The sequence below is a fragment of the Caretta caretta genome, chromosome 2 (genome assembly GCF_965140235.1).
Source record: "Caretta caretta isolate rCarCar2 chromosome 2, rCarCar1.hap1, whole genome shotgun sequence".
In the NCBI taxonomy this organism is placed as follows: Eukaryota; Metazoa; Chordata; order Testudines; family Cheloniidae; genus Caretta; species Caretta caretta.
This window is the reverse complement of record NC_134207.1, coordinates 147,723,329-147,743,770: the sequence shown is the minus strand read 5'-3', so window position 1 is coordinate 147,743,770 and position 20,442 is coordinate 147,723,329. Positions and strand designations below refer to the sequence as shown.

The 20,442-nt window shown below is 43.8% G+C and overlaps 1 protein-coding gene across 1 annotated transcript in view; it reads right to left on the bottom strand.

Moving 5' to 3' along the window:
• The window catches only part of MAJIN (membrane anchored junction protein), a 108,193-nt gene that overhangs the window by 2,344 nt on the left and 85,407 nt on the right, over window positions 1-20,442 (bottom strand). Inside the window, exons 8-9 of the mRNA XM_048837222.1 lie at window positions 7,055-7,124; window positions 6,719-6,863 (exon numbers count right to left, since the gene is read on the bottom strand). Coding sequence (XP_048693179.1) covers window positions 6,719-6,863; window positions 7,055-7,124 — 215 coding nt within the window. The remainder of the gene's footprint in view (window positions 1-6,718; window positions 6,864-7,054; window positions 7,125-20,442) is intronic.

Sequence of the window (20,442 nt, the reverse complement as noted above, 5' to 3'; positions counted from 1 at the left end):
TAAACAGAAGAATCTCGAGGAGGAATAGAAAGGAATACTTCTATATTTGGCAATGGTGCAACCTCTGCTAGAATACTATGTCCAGTTCTGGTGTCAACAGTTCAAGAAGGTTGTTGATAAATCAGAGAAGGTTCAGAGAAGTCCCATGAGAATGATTAAAGGATTTGAAAACATGCCTTATACTGACAGTGCTCTTTAAGTCTATCTAGTTAGCTTAACAAAGAGAAGGTTAAAGGGTGACTTGATTACATTCTGTAAGTATCGACATGGAGAACAAATATTTAATAAAGGGCTCTTCAATCTAGCAGAGAAAGGTATAACTTGATCCAATGGCTGGAAATTGAAGCTAGACAAATTCAGACTGGAAATAAGGTGTCAATTCTTAATTATGAGAGTAATTAACCAGTGGAACAATTTACCAATGATTGTGGTGGATTCTCCAACACTGACAATTTTTAGATCAAGTTTGGATGCTTTTCCAAAAGATATGATCTTGGAATTATTTTGGGAAAGTTCTATGGCCTGTTATAAAGCAGCTCAGATTAGATGATCACAATGGTCCCTGTGGCCATGGAATCTATGAATCTGTCTAGGCCAGTGGTTCCCAAATTGGGGTTCGTGAACCCCTGGGGGTTCACGAAATGTTACAGGGCATTCACCAAACGTTACAGGGGGTTCTCAGGGAAAAAATTCCCTAATGGCAGACAGAGCTGTCCATAAGGACCCTGGGCAGCATGGGGCCAGCAGCCTGGAGATTTGGGGACTTCCAAGAGCTAAGCAGATCAAAGCAAGCATATCTATCACACTGAGGAGATTTAAACTTCAAGACTCCTTATACAAAATAGAAAGGGAGGTGAATATTTTTTGCTGTTTTAAAATTAAATAGTCTGCTAGTGTTGTTTTTAAATTATTATGAAGAACAAGTTTAAGCTTTGTTGTAATGTGCATTGTTTGCCTGGACCACTCAAGACCTGAATGCTTATGTAGGAGGAACTCTTTGAGTTGGCTTCTTAAATACCTTCATGCTGTTTCACATCTGATACTCCTTGATGAAACATAGGAGTCAGAGGCTCCGGTACAGGAGGGCGACGAGGGTCACGTGTCACCCCCATGTCGGCGCCCTCCAGCGTGGGTCCTTCCCCTTTTTTTCCAGCAGCCCCCACGGACCCCCCACACTTTTCCGGTGGTGCCCCCCCCCAGATCCCACACCCTTTTTTTCTACTGGAGCCTCTGATAGGAGCCTTGTCTTATAACAGACTTAATCAAAAGCAATACAAGCTACAAAAGTGAGATCTTGGAAGAGTGCTGCCATTTTCATAATGGAATAACAATACTGTAATGATAAATAATAATTAATAAATAGTGTCTAATAAGCATGTTATATTTCCAAGATCACTGCTTTTATAATTTATGTTGAGGTAAGGGAGAAAATCCCTGGAAATATTCATTTTTAGGAGGAGGTTCATGAGACTTGACATTTTAGTGAAAGGGGTTTGCGGGTTGTTAAAGTTTGGGAACCACTGGTCTAGGCATATCATACTGAAATTGAGGCCAAAACTTTGTTCTCTTTGGGGAAGGAAATTTTAACACTGCCCTGGAATCTTTTAACATATGCAGTGCTTCTTCATAGAATCATAGAATATCAGGGTTGGAAGGGACCTCAGGAGGTCATCTAGTCCAACCCCCTGCTCAAAAGCAGGACCCATCCCCAATTAAATCATCCCAGCCAGGGCTTTGTCAAGCCTGACCTTAAATACTTCTAAGGAAGGAGATTCCACCACCTCCCTAGGCAACGCATTCCAGTGTTTCACCACCCTCCTAGTGAGAAAGTTTTTACTAATATCCAACCTAAACCTCCCCCACTGCAACTTGAGACCATTACTCCTTGTCCTGTCCTCTTCCACCACTGAGAATAGTCTAGAACCATCCTCTCTGGAACCACCTCTCAGGTAGTTGAAAGCAGCTATCAAATCCCCCCTCATTCTTCTCTTCCGCAGACTAAATCTAGACTAAATCTTCTCTTCCGCAGACTTCAATCTAGAGGAGAACAAAGCATGGACCTCAAAGGGGAGGTCTTCAATAGTCTGCTGTACTTCTGCAGGGATCCCCAACTTGAGCCAGAATGAGAAGTGCGTGGTTACTGTTGTCACTGCAACGCTGAAAGCAGAGTCTGAAATCTGCGAAGTCTACCGGAAGACCTGCCAACATTCCACCAGAAGTGATGAGAACTTGCCTCTAGAATCTTCAGGCAGCTTACTGAGGAACTTGGACATAGCCTTCTAGTTTGTATAATTATAACAGCCAACAGGGAGCTGTAAATCTGCAGAAAAATAAACCTTTCCACTGAAAAGTTCTAATTTCTTTGCATGCTTTTGTTTCATAGAATCATAGACTATCAGGGTTGGAAGAGACCTCAGGAGGTCATCTAGTCCAATCCCCTGCTCAAAGCAGAACCAACACAAACTAAATCATCCCAGCCAAGGCTTTGTCAAGCCAGGCCTTAAAAACCTCTAAGGATGGAGATTCCACCCCCACCCCCCCCCGCCCAAGGTAACCCATTCCAGTACTTCACCACCCTCCTACTGAAATAGTGTTGCCTAATATCCAACTTAGACCTTCCCCACTGTAACTTGACACCATTGCTCCTTGTTCTGTCATCTGACACCACTGAGAACATCCAAGCTCCATCCTCTTTGGAACCCCCCCTTCAGGTAATTGAAGGATGCTATCAAATCCCCCCTCACTCTTCTATTCTGCAGACTAAAGAAGCCCAGCCTCTTCTTGTAAGTCATGTGCCCCTGCCCTCTAATCAGTTTTGTTGCCCTCCACTGGACTCTCTCCAATTTGTCCACATCTCTTCTCTAGTGGGGGGACCAAAACTAGAGGCAGTACTCCAGGAGTGGCCTCACCAGTGCCTTCTTGGCAATGAGGGCACACTGCTGACTCATATCCAGCTTCTCGTCCACTGTAATCCCCAGGTCCTTTTCTGCAGAACTGCAGCTTAGCCAGTTGGTCCCCAGCCTGTAGTGGTGCATGGAATTCTTCCTTCCTAAGTGCAGGACTCTGCACTTGTCCTTGTTGAACCTGAGGCTGGCCTTGAACCTCAGATGCAGACAGCAGCTGTCTAATGCAAGTAACAAGCAGTCCTGGTCTTCCCTGCTCATCAAGAGCTCAGTACTGACCCTGACCTCAATCTGCCTGTCGGGGATATATTTCTGTATCACAGAGGAAACGAGGACCTGAATGTTGGCAGCATCTCCTAAGGTACCCAGTAAGGCCAATGATGGGGCTGATACCGAACCAGAGGCCAGTTGTGCCTAGATCAGGCACTCCAGTCCTTCAACCTGCTCTTGTCAGCATTAAGTCTACAGGATGGGGAACAATTTCTGGAAGACACCCTAGATTCCCTGAAATGGGAGTACACAAGAACTTACTTTGCACTCTGAGGAGTTGGAGTATTAAGAAAGTCTTGGTGGTATGGTACCAGGTGGTGTCACTGGAGATCAGGACTGTGATCAACAATATGACTCCAATACCAGTAACAACATTGGGGCTTCCCAGCTACTGGTACCGTACACTGAGGTGGAGCAGTTACCAGTGGCCCTGGAACCAACATAGAGGAGATCGAGAAAAGAAGTACCAGACATGAGGTCACCAGCACCACAATAGATCCCAACATGGGTGCCAATGTGTGCACCACATGTGATGGGGCCAGCAGGGTACTGTTAGTCTGGATGACTGGTGAGGACAGTACCACGAGGCTCTTTTGCAGCTGAATAATGTGAGGGATTATAGGCCTTGAACCCAGGCCCATGGGTCCCCGGGAAGTGCTCAGGCCATGACTGCCTCACAGCAGCTCCTCTGAGAAACCAGGGAAGGGTCCAGTGAAAGGTTAGTTTGCAGAAGACCCTGCCCCTAAAGCTCATGATTGGGAGAAACATTCAGCCCGCTGATTGGCTGAGAGATTCTATATAAACGAGGAAGTAACATCATGAAGTTGTCTGAGCAACTAGAGAAGTGGTTCTCAAACTATGGGGTGAGCCTCTCAAGGGAGGCATGGGAATGTGTCAAGGGAGGCATGAGCTGTGTACTTTTTTTTAAAAGACGCTCTCAGCCCCGGGTGGCTGGGGCACATGCAGAAGGGCCATGCACAGCCAGGAGGCGGGGATAAAAGGAGACAGGCCACCACCCGGGCTCAGGCTCTCCTTCCCTCCCATTCCCTCACCAGGCGGTAGCCTGAACTCAGGCTCTGCTTCTCCCAGCACCCCTGATCCCTCACCTGGCGGCAGTGGGGCTCAGCTGTCAGCCTTGGAGTGGCAGCAGCTGCACAAAAGTAAGGGTGGCAATGCAGCTCTAAGTCTGCCGTGAAAAGTGAATTGAAGAATATCACTTTTCACATTGCCACTCTTACTTCTTTGCTAACGCTTTGCTAATGCTGCCTTCAGAGCTGAGTGGCAGTATATGTACTTGGGGGTGGGGGGACACGCGTAAACGATTACAGACACAAAGAAGGAGGGCACAATCAAGTAAGTTTGAGAACTACTTAACTAGAGGAATTCCTGGCTAGCTGCTCTCATGGCCTTGCACACTTGCCTTAAAATGGTCCCAACAGTCAACTTCCCCACTCCAAAGTGATTAGCGACCAACCGGTAGCAGTCTGGAGTCACCAGCTTCCATGCTGCAATCGTCACATGCTTCTCCACTGAGAGGGCAGCTCTTGTTTTGGTGTCCTTGTTCGCACACGGTTCCAGGAAGGTGGCTTTCTGCATCTGAAAGTTCTGCAGCCTCTACTCGTCATCCCAGAACTGCATAATGATGCGATCCCACCACTCACTACTTGTTTCCCGAGCCCAAAAGTGGTGGTCCACTGTGTGCAGCCTCTCCATGAATGCCAAAAGTAATCATATGTCACTCCTATCCATGTCACCCAGCAGGTCATGCAACTCTGAATACTGTTCAGTTAGAAACTCTATAATTAACTGCACTGCCATCCGTGATGTGTTAATGACAGCTAGCAGAGCACTGGAAAGCAGTATGGGATCCATCCTTTCACACACAGATGGCTGGAAGACCATGGAATGTTGGGACAGAAAACAATGCAACATGGGACATTGAGCCCACACCCATGATGAGCTGCAATCCATTCCGCCAACCCACAAGTCATAGCAGCATAAGGTGGTGAGTAGGACTGTGGGATAAGTACCCACAGTGCACCACTCTCACTGTCGATGCTAGAGCACCAGGTGTGGATGCCCTCTGCCAACAGAGGGAGCTTAGTGTGAATATGCAATAGCAATGTTACTATAGCGTTTTTGGTTGTCGACGAAACTCTGTAATGTAGACATAGTTAAAGGATCCCATTCTTAGGCACCTAACTTTCCCCAGACATTGTATAGGGAGCCTGGGTGCCTAACCTGGGGCTGTGAATTCTACTAGGTGACAGAATGCCTAAAGGGCAGGCACTATAATACTCAGCCCTGCCATGCCTAAATCCCTCTGTGGATCTAGCCCTACATAACTAAGATTTTTCTAGTGTCTGACATTTCCTTCAGAGCCCCTTTTCCAAGGAACTCCAGCACGTTGAGGGGTGAAATTGATGGGTGTGATTCTTGCTTTGTGTAGATTGGGTGAATTACTGTAGAAAGTTGAAGTTTGTTTTATATGTTTATTTTTCATGATAAACATAAGTTACTGCTTTGACTGAGGACAGTATTTTGGTACAACATTAGTCACTGTGGACTTTACATCAGTCCTTAGAAAAAGACTCTCTATTATGGATGTGTTTCCTAATGCAGAACAGCAACTTTGATCATGTTGACATTGATGAGTCATAGCTATTTGCTTTTCTTTGATCACACTCACACTGAATACTTCTGAAAACTATGGAACAGCATGACTTATGATTACATTACTGTAATGCAGCTTCTTACTAGAATCTTTCATCTTCCCTTTATTTAGTTAATACTATTTTCTATGACAATACTTCTAAGGTAAACTTTGAGTAAGCATACGCATTGTAGAGCACTTTGAAATCTCAGCTCTTGAACAAGAAGCTTTGCTGTCAGGGCAAAAATTCTAGAAAGAGCACATGAAGAATGCAACTGATATGCATAACACCTATTCTCTGAAAGCTGCCAAGGGCAGGATTAAACCTCAAAATACAGTGGTTGTGCTTGAGTTCTGGCTTACAGCAGAACCCTAGTTCTGTTGCCCATGCACACTTCACTTTCTTTGGCATATCACTTTCATTTGACCTATACTATAGTTTCAAACTTTATCCTGAAGAACTTTTGAAATATTGTGTCTCCAAAGAGCCTGTGGTTGCACACCACTAGCTGAGGTTAAGTACAAGTGGACGATATTAGTTTTGGAAGTATTAGAGTTATATAGTTTAATCCCCATTGCGCACAAAAACTTAAAAATAAAATGTAACATTTTCATATCATTGGACTTTTAGTGGGAGCTGCAGCTTGAGTACCCAACTGAACCCAAATTTGAACCAGTAGCCCTGCCCCAAAACCCCCTCAGCAAACAGCGATTTTCAAGACCATCCATTAAGCATGTGGATTGTAGAGCATTGGAAAAAAACAGCTGTTAAACAGTAAGCAAGTCCCAACCTTAACTACCATTCAGCTATAATGAATTCATGAATGGGCATTGCCCCTGTTCCCTGCCATGGATAAATATATCTCTAGATGGTTTAAAGCTACTATAGTACCTTTTCACTAACTCTAGGAAACCTCTTCCTTTTGACTCCACATTTCCTTCATTTCTAATGGGGCTGATTTGCTGTTGCAGTTGCATTTTATCTTCTTTCTGGGTGGTTTCTGTACTTTGTTCGATGTTGTATTCCACAGGTTCCCCTTCAACAAATAAGAGCAAGAAGAGACAGTCTGATTAGAGGAGCAGAGAAGTTACTTTGTTACCTTTCATGCTATGGTCATACCAAAATTGTTTTTAAAAGAAAAGCTGAACCAATTTAATCACTGCCACCTTCAAATAATCAATGTGACCAGTTCAAACACCGCAAACATGCTGATAATTTCATACTTACATACACTCATATGGCCATAGTCCTTCCTAAGGGCTGCAGGATCCTGATATTTCTGCTGAATATCTTCTGACTGATTGGAGGGGTGGGGGAGGTAGTAAGGGGAGAAATCAACATTGTTAAATTTGCTAAATTGTTTTTTACACTTAAAAAAAAGAAAGTGAAAAAATCTATTCTCTTTTATGATTTTTTTATTGTTGCTACCAGCCTGCATTTTTACAATAGATGTTTTTGGAATTTCTGTTGTGCACCGTGGTTGTATCTATCATTTTACAGAATCTGTCATTTCAATCCTTAAAACACATAAATTTGAATGATTAAAATGCTCATATAAGCTAAATTTTCATTGCATAGTATGTTGATGTATTGGTGGATTAGGGGAGACAGAAAGAATACTGGTGCAGTGTGGAAGAGCAAAAAGGGAACACTGGTGAACAGCACGTGCAGGGAGGAATGGAGGTATTTGTGTGGTAGGGTAACTGAGAGAGTTGAGAGGAAAGATGTTATGCAAATATAAATTATATGCATTTTTTCCCTCAGGTTTTTCACTGCACCAACATAGGCAGGATTGATCTTCACAGGAGATTCCCAGCCCTAGTTCTTGAGCTTCCAGCACAAGACAGAATGAGAACTCACCCTGGCTTTTTAAGTTGTGGTCCTCTGAAGCTGATAACCGAACACAAACCCCCACCCACTCTATCCATTAGTGCTTCAATCCCCCACTAGAGACTTCCAGTCAGTTCCTGAATGAATGGGAAGCAAGAAGTCATGGAAGACTTTGTTCACACTCTTAAACTAGATGTGCAATACCAATGTAAAATGTGACTAACACTAATCCCCTTCACGCCAACTTCAAACTAGAGTATGCTATACCAGTGCAGTCACTGCTTCCACCATGACAGCACACCTCCGCTGGGACTTTGCTCCAGTACCAATATTGGCATGTCTACCTGCAATCACAAGGTGTGAAGGTATCTTGTGTAAACATACCCAAGTTAGCTTTAATCTAGATAGTTTGGGCACTAATAGGAGTGAAACCACAGTAGCATGGCCTTCAATGAAGGTGGTACAAGATCACCTGGAACCATGGTAATTACTTGGCAGATAGGCTGTGCTGAAGCCCATGCTGCTGCAGCTTCATTGCTACTGGTACCTCAGATAGCTACATTAATCTCAGCCTCTGACTGCAATGTAGACATACCCTCAGCATAACCACAAATGTGAAAAAGGGGGTGGGAGATGAGACAGTCAATTATAATCAGAGTTATAAAATACAAAATCAAAGATTTTAAGTCCAGAAACAGCCATTACAATCATCTAGTCTGACCTCCGGATTCTTGCATCCAGCCCATAAATCCTGGTTGAGCTAGAGTATATATTTTAGAAATACATCCAATCTTGATTTAAAGAATTAATGTGATGAAGAATCCACTACATCCCTTGGTAAGATGTTCCAATCACTATTAAAAAATTTGATGGTTCTTTCCACTGGATCTTATTATGCCTTTGTCTGGTAGATAAAAGACATCTCTAGAATCAAACATCATCTTCTCATGCAGAGACTTCTAGACCATGGTTAAGTCACATCTTAATCTTCTCTTTGATAAACTACATAGATTGAACTCCTTAAGTCTCTCTCACCATAAGGCAGGTTTCCACACCTTGAATCATTCTTGTAGCTCTTCTCTGAATCCTCTCCAATTTTTTCAACTTCTTCCTTTTAGAAGTGTAGACACCAGAACGGGGCAAAGTATTGCGAGACTGTGGCCCATAGGTGGTTCACTACTCTATAAATCAGCAAGTCTTATCAGGCCAGACATCTTCACTACACTTAACACACTGTTTTCATGTTATAGATCCCAAAAGTGCTATGTTGTATATATTTGGAAAACTCATAACTCATTGATAATTAATATTATTGTGTGGTGTACGTAGGGATAACATATGCAAAATTCCAAACATATGCTGAAATTATGTTCTTAAAATGTGTGCCAGGCAGGACATAATACCCCACCTGAGAAAAAGGAATGTGGTTCCACCTGCTTGAATATGTCTCTGATGCAAGAGGTACAAAGGTGGGTGAGGTAGTATCTTTTAATGGACCAACTTCCATTGACTCTTCCTCAGGTCTGGGGAAAATACTCAGAGTGTCACAGCTAAATACAAGGTTGAACAGATAGTTTAGCATAGGCAGTTAGCACATATTTTAAGGAACTATTCAAGATGAAGTAGCCCGTTAACATCCCTGTTGTCACAGAATTGAAAGTCATAGTACAAAAGTTTTTGTCCTAAGGCAGACAAGCTGGTGTGTCAGAGATTTGCCATGCAACTTAGCAATAGCAAAATGATCACTTGCTGAGGCTGAGTGGGGTACCACAGTAACTCACAATTCTGGGAACCACAGCAGATTGTCCCATTGGCAGATGGTTTGGGGGAAATTGATAAAGGGAAGGTGTTGGGGTCACTCTTCTAAAAGTAACTTGTCAGTGGAAGCCAGAGTGTGACCTGCATGCTTGTAGGCTGGCTGCTGGTGTCAGAGCTGTGAGCCACAGAAGCATAATGTTTAAGGCACCCAGAATTGCAGGGCAGGTGGTGATATAACCCCTTATTCATCTGAGTTGAACCCAAAGCATAACTAGTATTTTAGTAATGGTCTCAGTAATGCCACATTCAGAGATAATTTTATATCACTCTGTCTCTGAATATTACCCTATTTATACATCCAAGGATCACATTAGCCCCTTTAGCTACAATATCACTCTGGGAGCTCTACAGTGATCCCAATTCCAATATTCCTAACACAAATACTAGGAGTCAGTCTGGAGGAGGGAAATAAACCCTCTTCCGGGAAAAAGGGGTCCCTTCTCTGCTGAGCCAATACCCAGTAAAAGCTCTCTTCATGCAAAGGGCCTCAGCTCTTTGGGCTGCTAAGAACATAAGAACGGCCATACTAGGTCAGACCAAAGGTCCATCAAGTCCAGTATGCTGTCCTCTGACAGTGGCCAATGGCAGGTGCCCCAAAGGGAATGAACAGACAGGTTATCATCAAGTGATCCATGCCCTGTCTCCCAATTCCAGCTTCTGATAAACAGAGGTTAGGGACACCATTCCTGCCCATTCTGGCTAATAGCTATCTTCCATGAATCTATCTAGCTCCCTTTTGAACCCCGTTATAGTATTGGCCTTCACAACACCCTCTGGCAAGGAGTTCCAGAGGTTGCTAGAAATAAGGCATATATTTTAACAGTGAAAGTAATTAACTCATGGAACAATTTATCAAGTGGTGTGGTGCATTCTCCTTCACTGACAATTTTTAAATCAGGATACACTCTAGGAATTGTTTTTTGGGAAGTTCAGTGGTCTGTGTTATACAGGAGGTCAGACCACATGATCACAATTGTGACTTCTGGCCTTAAAATATATGAATCTATGCTTACTTTAAAAAAAGACATAGCTGATGTTACAGAAAACAAATCATGAACAAAATTAAAACAAAGTCTGAAATCCTCCCAAACTGGAGAGAGTGATGTCTATACTTAAGGCTTCTGCTTTATTTGCTTCTCTATATGTCTGCACCCTCATAACTGGGACCAGCTACTTGCCTCTTGAGAAGCCTGAGAGCCCTTAAAAGGTCAGATCTCTGTTCCTCAGACCACTTTCTCCTTCCTCACTCCAACAGGAACACAGCAGCAGTGGGCTCCAGCTCCAGCTGGCTCTGCAGGTGGCCAGCACCAGTGGAAATAGCAGGGGAGTACCTTTGGTCATTCAATCTTAACTTTTTGAAAATTGAAAGATATTTTCTAAAAGGTGAAAATGAGGCTGTGACTCTTCTCTAGCTCCTCCCTCAGAATAGGAATCATCACCAGGCAGAAGGCTGCCAAAAGGACTCAACTCTCTTTACAAGTATGGAGCCCTGTACCATTTCATCCCCTATCAAAGTTCAAATTGGGAGGAACTGTCCCAGGAAACAGAAAAGCAGAAATAAGAAGCCAGGTTCCAGACATCTAACACCTGCAAAGGACAACTGCGAAGGACCACTACCTACAAAGGGGCTGGAAGTAGACAGTACAAAGCATCCTAAACTAAAATTGATGCTTATCAATGCAAGATCTGCTGCTAACAGACAACAACATATGAGTTTATCAGTGATGAAGCATCCAATATAGTCTGTACACTGAGACCTGCCCAGATGACACTGCAGGTCCCATGCTAGCCCACCTCACCCCTCCAAGATACTCAGAACATCACAGACATATAAGACAAGAAAACAGACAGCACAGCGTTCAAATTTTCTTCCGGCATCAAATGCAGGTAAGGCAATTTCATTCAAATTCATTCATCTGACAGCAGAAACCACAGCCAAAACTAACAGACTTTATGCTTATTTACAGACCAACACAGATAAAACAATTCATACAGGAGCTTGTTAATACCTTGTCAACGATAGTGGTGAAATGCCCCAGTCTTATCATCCTGGAGATTTTAAAAAGCATATTGACAAGGCTGCAGATGCACAAGCCCCAAAACTCATCTCATCACTTGCCTCCTTAGCATTTTCACAGATCATCTCTGGTCCAAACTACACAGCTGGTCACAGCCTGGCCCTGATCTACAGCCTAGATATCAAAAGAGGACATCCTAACCCAGACAGTGTCTCGGACAGACTTTCAGTGTCCAGGCAACAAGAAAAACCAATGATCCTGATTCACCAGGAAGACTCTTGGACTTCAAGAAATTCCAAAGCCTGCTGCAGGACAACAGCACCCCATCCAAAAGATGAGGAGTCAAGGACCTGGTGAATCATTGCCATTATAAACTAGCATGCTAGCCTCCAAACAGACTCTTCTTCCCCATTGATCTTGATTTTCTGACACCCTGCAACTGACAGAGAGAGAGGGATGGAAACTCGAGCACGAATGGCAGGCAACAAAGGCTGATTCAGACTGGATGATAAAAAATAAATTTATAAAAGCCTATGCTGAAGCTATATTGTAGGCCAAGAGGACCTTCCTATGACCTTCCATTGAGGGTGCCAAATTGTGCCGCAAGAAGCTATTTCGGTGGTAAACTGTTTCATCAATCCTGAATGCCTATAACCTGCATCAGAGCTGAGCACCAAGTGCTCAGTATCCTACTTCTCTGAAAAGATCATGCACATTCATTAAAGCCTTCTCAAACAGCATGGATCCACTTTGCCTATACCCACAACTAACAGCCCATTTCCATTCCCAGAGTTCAGTACATTCACTCGTTAAGAAGATCTGAACACCCCATCATCCTCTCCAGGATTTCATCAGTTTTGGAGCTAAATAAAACTTCATCTTCAAAGGGAGAGTCCTCTAATTTTGACCTGATACAGGAGGCAGTCCAGATGATCTTAAGCAGGCACCTGGGCCAAATGTGATAATGGTAGCACATCAAAACTGCCTGACAGTTAGTGATACCCAGTGTAGCTGAGAAGATCTTCTATCTAACATGCCCAACCTTTTAGTTTCTTTATCAGAAGGGATCGAGTGAACTACCCCACCTTAAAATAGTGGATAGTGACTTGCATAGGTGCCAACTCCATGGGTGTTCTGGGGCTAGAGCATTCATGGGGAAAAAATGGTGGGTGCTGAGCACCCACAGGCAGCCCCCTATCAGAACTTCCCTCTCCCCCCAGTGCCTCCTGCCGACCAGTGGACCCCATGGATCAGCACCTCTCTCTCCCCCAGCACCTCCCACCCACTGTGAACAGCTGTTTCACAGCCTTCAGGAGGCTGTGGGGGAGGGAGAAGAGCAAGGATGGAACTGGGTGGGAAGAGGCGGGGCCTTGGGGGAAGGGGTAGAGTGGGGGCGGGGCCTAGGCAGAGCCGGGGGTTGAGCACCCCCCAACACTTTGAAAAGTCAGCATCTGTGGTGTCTTCACCTAACAAAGAATTAGGAGTTGTGTGAGAAGGGAACATGGAATACCCCTCTGTTAGCATATAAACCTGTTTGTCAGCCTGAGATAGAATTTTGGGTTTGACCTTTTGATACTCTTAAATCTTATACCAATATGTGTGAAGAACAATGAACAAAGACATTGTGTGTTGCATTTCCCACAAGCAGATGGGGCTTTTAGTACAATGGCAAAATATAAGGGATAGAGCTAAAGTGTTACAGGGCATGGTGGGAGTGTAATATATGAGCACACTTTAAGATTGCTTCAACCCCTATCTCAAGGCAAGGTCAAGCAAGCAGTCGGGAGGGGCAAGGGGGTATAGGGGGGAAGGTATAAAACATTAAAAGGCCAAAGAAATGTCTGTCCCTGACCGTAGCACAACCTCACTCCTCACCCCTCCCATGGGATACAAAAGAGGTGGGATGAAGACCCTAGATTCATGACCCTCCAAACCAGAACATGACCATAAATTGTAAGTGGTGGGACTGTGGGTGTGCATTTAAGGCATATTTGGGCCTGCTAAGAAAGAGGAGGTAGGAATAGGGAAGGAGGAATGGGGACACAGGCAAGGCTCTGCGGCATCAGAGCTGCGAAGGGGGACATAGGGTAAACGCTCTGCAGCATCAGAGTTGGTAAAGGAATACTGGGAAACAGACTCTGCTGGCATGTAGAGCTATGGATATGCTTGCTTGGAACTAACTCCAATAAACATTGCATTGCCTGCACTTCAGACTTCTGGTCTTCTGCTTTCTGTCTGCGTGACAAGAACCAGGGGAGAGGGTAAAGAGTAAGCCCTCTAACACCCTCTTGGATATTTGTTATCTTTTCTAGATGTAGGTGATGAAGCTGCAGCCCAGCTGGGGATGAAGCTGGGCTGATGAAGGTGTAGCCGAGGTAGGCCTGGCAGGCTGTAACAACCCTTCTAGTAAAGGCAAGGTAACACTACTACTTGAAGAAGAACCCAGTGTGTCAAAGACTTGGTGTGAAATTTCTTCACCCAGGATTGATGGTATCCCTAAAGTCTTTGCCATTCATTCCACAAGATCATGTAAAACAATCGTATCCCCTGAAGGAAATAGAATTAGGATGGTTTTTCCTTTTGAGTCTGGATCCATCACAGGAACTGTTTCTATTAGCATAGTTTTCTTCTCCTCTGACAATGTATCATAAATTGCTTTCTGTCATCTGTCTTTTATTGTATGATCCATTATCCAGCCCAAACTCCTCAGATCTGAAGTCCTATAGTCCTCCATAAAGAAATTCTTCTCTGATACCCTGAGGGTTTGGAGATTCACCTGGTCCACAGTAGGATTTGCAGTCTTGCCAGCAATCTATACCCAGATCCAGATAATATGACCTTTAGTGATATGAAACATCTTCATACCATCCTCTAAAAGAAGGTCTTACTATGCAATGCAGTTCCTTATAGGAGTTGGACTGCAGATTGATCTTGGATCTGCAATTGATGGTGCTGGCAATAAGAGTGTTCCAGGAGATGTGATTTTTGATAGCCCAGAGCCCAATAACATGTTTAAAACACTGACAGCAGCTGTAATACCAACTGTTACGCTTATTTCTGAAAGCACCTAAAAGGAGGCCTTTCTGAAACCTTAGCACAAACAACAGACCAGGAGGAGAGGATGAAGTGACTGACCTCGAGGAGTAAACATGACCTTCTGCCCTCCTGACTTGAGTTGTTTTTTCTGAAGCAGGCAGTTTTTGCAAGATGGAAAGTCTGGCAATAGTTAACTATTGCTATATAGCTGGTTAACTGGTGGAAAATTCCCTACCTGAAAGGCTGGAAATCTCCACACTTAACTTAGCTTCTGCTCAGTTTTTTTGATGAACAAGCTATGTAATACTAACACTATGTAATACTAACTATAAAAAGAGGAAGAAATATGAGCTTGATGGACACTTGAACACTTGCACACCTCTCAAGTTCCCCTGCAGACAGAAGGCCAGCCACTGAACTTTCGTAGTTATCCACTTGAGACCTCTTCAAGACCCTGGGTAAATCTGAATTTTGGATATTTGGGGCATTTTACTGATCTGTGGCAGATGTATATAAGTGCTTGAGACTAAATAAAGTATAGCTTTAAGTGACAGCACTCTTGTATTGTACGGTTTGTGCCAGCCATCTATCAGTCGGACGTCCATGTCTCCATTGATTTATTTCCTGACATCACATTGCACAGAGTAAAAGTTACCAAGTGCTTTGGGTTGAAAGAATCCCAGGTTACAGAGATATAATCAAAAATTTGAATAGAGCCTTACTAAGGGAGCTCAATGGAGTCTTCAGTGGAGGAAGGATCATTGTGTTGCCATGATGACAACTTACCCACCCCTCAGGCCATCTGTGACCAAGTAAAACTGGATGGTAGCCACTAAATCACTAAAACAGAATGTTCCACTGCTGATAAAGCACTCCCACCTCAGGAATGCACTCACCAACAGTCATACCAAAAGATAAACTGATGCTGAGGAATTTTGGGAGGGACCAGAGAAACCCAAGAACCACTGGTCATAGATTAGATAAACCTTGAAAGAAAATCTCTTTTGCTGACCATCTGGCAAAACAAAGTCGTAAAGTTAAGCTGTAATGCGTAAAGAAATAAATAAACATAGGACATAGGAGAATTTGTATGATTGGTTAAAATATGTTATTTTAAAGGTTTTTAGAAAGGTGATAAATCGAGGTATAGACAAAGTAGTAGTGGTTTTAGCTATATAATGTGTGTGAAATGTAAAGCTCTTTGGAACCAACTCTGGACTTCAGTTTAAGTTTGAGCTGCCAGAACTCTTACCCCTCACACAACAGTGATGTGCAGAGGCACCAGAGCCCCGGACGAGCTGACCCTGACTGGCCATTGGGTGAAATTCATCTGTATATTGGGAGTGGTGAGCATTGCAAGGTTGGTGTGTATATTCTGTTGTGTATAGTTAATAAATAGTAGCTTAGGTAACGTGTGAAGCTCTGTCATTGGGAAAAGGCCCCACAAACCCATAGAGGGCCAGTGGACCCTGGGCCCAGGGAGGATAGGGGGTAGAAGCCTAAATTCTGTGGGTGACAGTTGAGATCCTAAGGTCAGACACATTTTTTTATGCCAGATGGAGAGATGTCTCTGCACTGACTCCAAACTGGTGGTACCAAAAAGTCACCATCTTTCTGTAATGAATTTCAGCCATGGCTGTAATAATATTGTTGGATGGGTCAGAACTAACACACAGTCCCTATGGTTGAGGAGCCTTCTTCCCCATTGTACTTCCATCTGGAATCAAACCTTTGGATCCATAGGAAATAACATCCATTGGATTCAAGGCTCTTGGCACCAACTCTCTTCTCTCTGATCAGTCCTTGGGAGTTGATGTGCCCGGAACTGAAGAACCTCTATCTTGTGGTTTGGCTCTAGATATGGAGGCCAATACCACTGATGATTCCTAGTGTTTAGGCTATGGATCCATAGCAGGCTTTGGATCCACTGGTTTTGGATCCTTCCTCTGGGTGGGTACCTTTTTAGATCCCAATTCCCCAGCTGCCACAGCCTGTACTGGCTTTTATAGTCTCTTATCCCTAGGGGCAGTGATCCTTTACAATTCTGGATCTGGATGGCTTGACTGCCAACCTTTGCTGCAGTAATAGAACTTGCAGTCTGTTCTGCCTCTCCTTCCTGGCATGAGTGTCAGGCAAACAGAGCATCTTGAAGGTTAATGTCCATCTCCAAGGCAAGCCAAGTTTCTTTCCAAGGGAAGCCAAGTATATTGTGCACATCCAAAGTTGGGAAAACAGAGGAACAAGAAGCATACCTCTTGAAGCCTGGACTTTTCACTTTGGAACTGCCATAATGGAATCAAAAGACAATAAGACTCTCTAACTAACTGTACTATTCTAAAATTTCACAAAACCAATTATTAAAACTATAGAAAAGATTACTCAGGCACTACCATTCGATTTAACTATCTAAGGCACTGAAAAAAAACAATCTTCCTGACTTGTTCCATCGGCTGGATGTGGTTGGAAGGAACTGAGGCATCTTGAGGGCCACTCCCCCTTTTGTAGCGGTCATAAATATAAAGGTAAGGGTAACCACCTTTCTGTATACTGTGCTATAAAATCCCTTCTGGCCAGAGGCAAAATCCTTTCACCTGTAAAGCGTTAAGAAGCTAAGGTAACTTCTGCTGGCACCTGACCCAAAATGGCCAACGAGGGGACAAGATTCTTTCAAATCTGGAGGTAGGGGGAAACAAAGGTTTCGATCTGTCTGTGCGATGCTTTTGTGGGGAAAAGATCAGGAATGCAGCCTTACACAACTCCTGTAAAGTTGTTAAGTAATCTAGCTAGAAAATGCATTAGATTTTCTTTTGTTTAATGGCTTGTAAAATAAGCTGTGCTGGAGGGAATGTATATTCCTGTTTTTGTGTCTTTTTGTAAATTAAGGTTTTGCCTAGAGGGATTCTCTATGTTTGGAATCTGGTGTTTACCATCCTGATTTTACAGAGGTGATTCTTTTACCTTTTCTTTAATTAAAATTCTTCTTTTAAGAACCTGATTGATTTTTCATTGTTCTTAAGATCCAAGGGTTTGGGTCTGTGTTCATCTGTACCAATTGGTGAGGATTATTATCAAGCCTTCCCCAGGAAAGGAGGTGTAGGGCTTTGGGGGGATATTTGGGGGGAAGACGCCTCCAAGTGGGCTCTTTCCCTGTTCTTTGTTTAAAACGCTTGGTGGTGGCAGCATACTGTTCAAGGACAAGGCAAAGTTTGTACCTTGGGAAAGTTTTTAACCTAAACTGGTAAGAATAAGCTTAGGGGGTCTTTCATGCAGGTCCCCACGTCTGTACCCTAGAGTTCAGAGTGGGGAAGGAACCTTGACAGTAGCCTCACTCAGAACCTTCACAAAAGCTGAGGAGACACGTGGAGGGGTGCCTCCAATGGTGCATCCAATGAGTGGAAATATGCAGAGGCCTCTTGAGGAAGAATTAATAATTCTGTCTTCAGAGCTGGCTTTAAATAGTGTGCAGTAAAAAAGGAAAGGGGCCACACATTGAACATACTGAAGACAAAACAAAACACTGAATTCAGTAAACACCATCTATTCTGTGCAGTGATTAAGTATATGGTCCTGTGGAAAGAACAGTATGTGACTATCCACTTGTGCTAAAGAACCAGAATCTGAAGTTCAGGGTGGTCACAGGCTCACATCCTCTGTGGATAGGGAGTAGAGCAGGATGCATAACTTACGCACTGCTGCAGCCTTCCTTCCCAGCACTGTATTGGCACTGGACCCCTCAAATCTGCAAGAGAATCTACCTTTATCTGAGGAATGAAATAGGACTCCTTCAGAGGAACTATACAAGACCTCTTTAGAGGAACATACAGATGGCACTTCACTAAAGAATCAGATTGGTGCCTTATTTGGTTCTCCTTCCGATGAACAGAAACAGCTTTAGGAAGTATTGTGGAGAATGGCAAAGAATTTAAGCTGCAGACAAGACTCAGGGCACTGGAGACAACCTGTTCAACATATTACAACCACAGACCAAAAAGAAGCTGGCTCTATCCATCTGCTCTGTCTTTATCTGGCTTTCTCTGTTCTCTTTTCCACAAGTATCCAATAGAGTGAGCAGGGTGTATCCTGTACCAGTTGAAAGATCAGCCCCTCTATTACAGCCCTTTTTGACAAACTCCATGGTGTAAAGAGCTAGAGGCAATAAAGCATCTCACTCTGCCTCTTCATTTTGAACACTTGAACTGGAGTTGTAAATTCCAGCTTGCGGAAACATACCCATCCTTGCTCTGACCAAGCTAGTATGCTAAAAATAAGAGTGTAGCCATGGCAGCAGGAGGGGCTAGCTGCCCCGATTACATACCCATCCATGACTCTACTCATCAAGGGTAATTCAGTCACTGGGTACTCTCTCAGAGTAAAATATGATGGCCTCAGAAAACAGTGCAAGAACAATGGCCACAAGAGTAGCTATTTGGAGATACTTCTGACCAAGACCCTCTGGCCTCACATTAGAATCCCAAGGAAAAACTGAAGACCTCCTTTTTGAGGGCATGGGCCTCTTTAGTAATAGAGCTAATGAAGCACTAGCAAACATGAAAGCCACTAAGGCCACTGCCTGCTTCCTGGGATTATCATAGCCCTCCTCTACCTGGAAAACTCCCTATCCAGCATTTTGCTTCAAAAAGCAGGCTGCTTCATAATACAAGAGATGCAGTCTGGGAGGCATTATCAAATGCCTCCTAAACCTGCTACTGGTAAAAGAGATTCTAGAATATTGTTACACTTAAGATGAGAAATTGATGCCTTCTGGCTTAAAGACCTACTTCACAAAAACCACTGCAGCTTCCTGTGACAGACAGGTTCTCGTGTTGCAAATTTGCAAAGAAGAAATTCTGAATTCAGTGCACACCTTCACCCTCCACAATTCTTTGGCCATAGCATTGAATGCTGATGCCCAATTTGGGAGAATGGTGCTATGGTCCAGTCCACCTGACAGCATGCATGCTCTCTGATACCAGCATAGAGGACCTGCCTGCAAGATGCCCAGAAGTGTCTTAGTAGCAGGAAAGATTCCACTAGGTCCATCTCTCTCTCTATATGGACGAGGTTTGTGAACTGGGGGTTGTAGCACCAGCTGTCCCCCATGCATTTGGAAATCCAGGAGATCTCAGAGTACCTGGTTGCACCTGAAGGACTCTGGGCTGTCAGTGAGATTGCTGTGGGTTCATCTGGCCATTTCAGCTATTGCCTCACTAACTGACCAATGCTCAGTCTTCTCCCACCGTATAGTAAAAAGATTCCTGAAGAGCATCTTTATCCACCAGTCAGGGAATCAGTCCTAACATGGAACCTTAACCTGGTCCTTGTGAAACTGATGAATGCTCTCTTTGAACCCATGGCTACATGCTTGCTATCCTATCTCTCCATAAAAACACACCTGCCAGGAGAATCAGGGAGCTACGGTTATCTACAAGGACAAAGTATCCATGAGGACATATCCTATATTTCTTTCTTAAGTAGTGTCAGAATTCTATGGCAATGAGCTCTCCCACCTGCCTGTGTTCTTCCCAAAGCTTCATGCTGGGAGAAGGGAGCAGAGGTTGCACACGGAGGAAGTGTACACAGCCATATTTTTCTACCTGGACACAAGAAAATAATTCTGGCAGCCTCCCTGGCTGTTTCTGGCATATACAAAAAGAATCAAGGGACAGGCCATGTCTACAGAGAGAACATCAAACTCTCCAGTGCATCAAGATATGTTACCAGCTAGTGGTCAGGTACTAAAGCACAGTCTATCTCGGTAGCTTCCTTAGCAAACCTGCCTGTTCAGGATATTTGCAAAGCAGTGATTTAGTAATCCGTACACATGTTGCTGAGCATTACATGTAGGTGCAAGTGGCAAGAGCTGATGCAATATTTGGATGTTGCAGTATCCAATAACATGCAATATCCATGTTG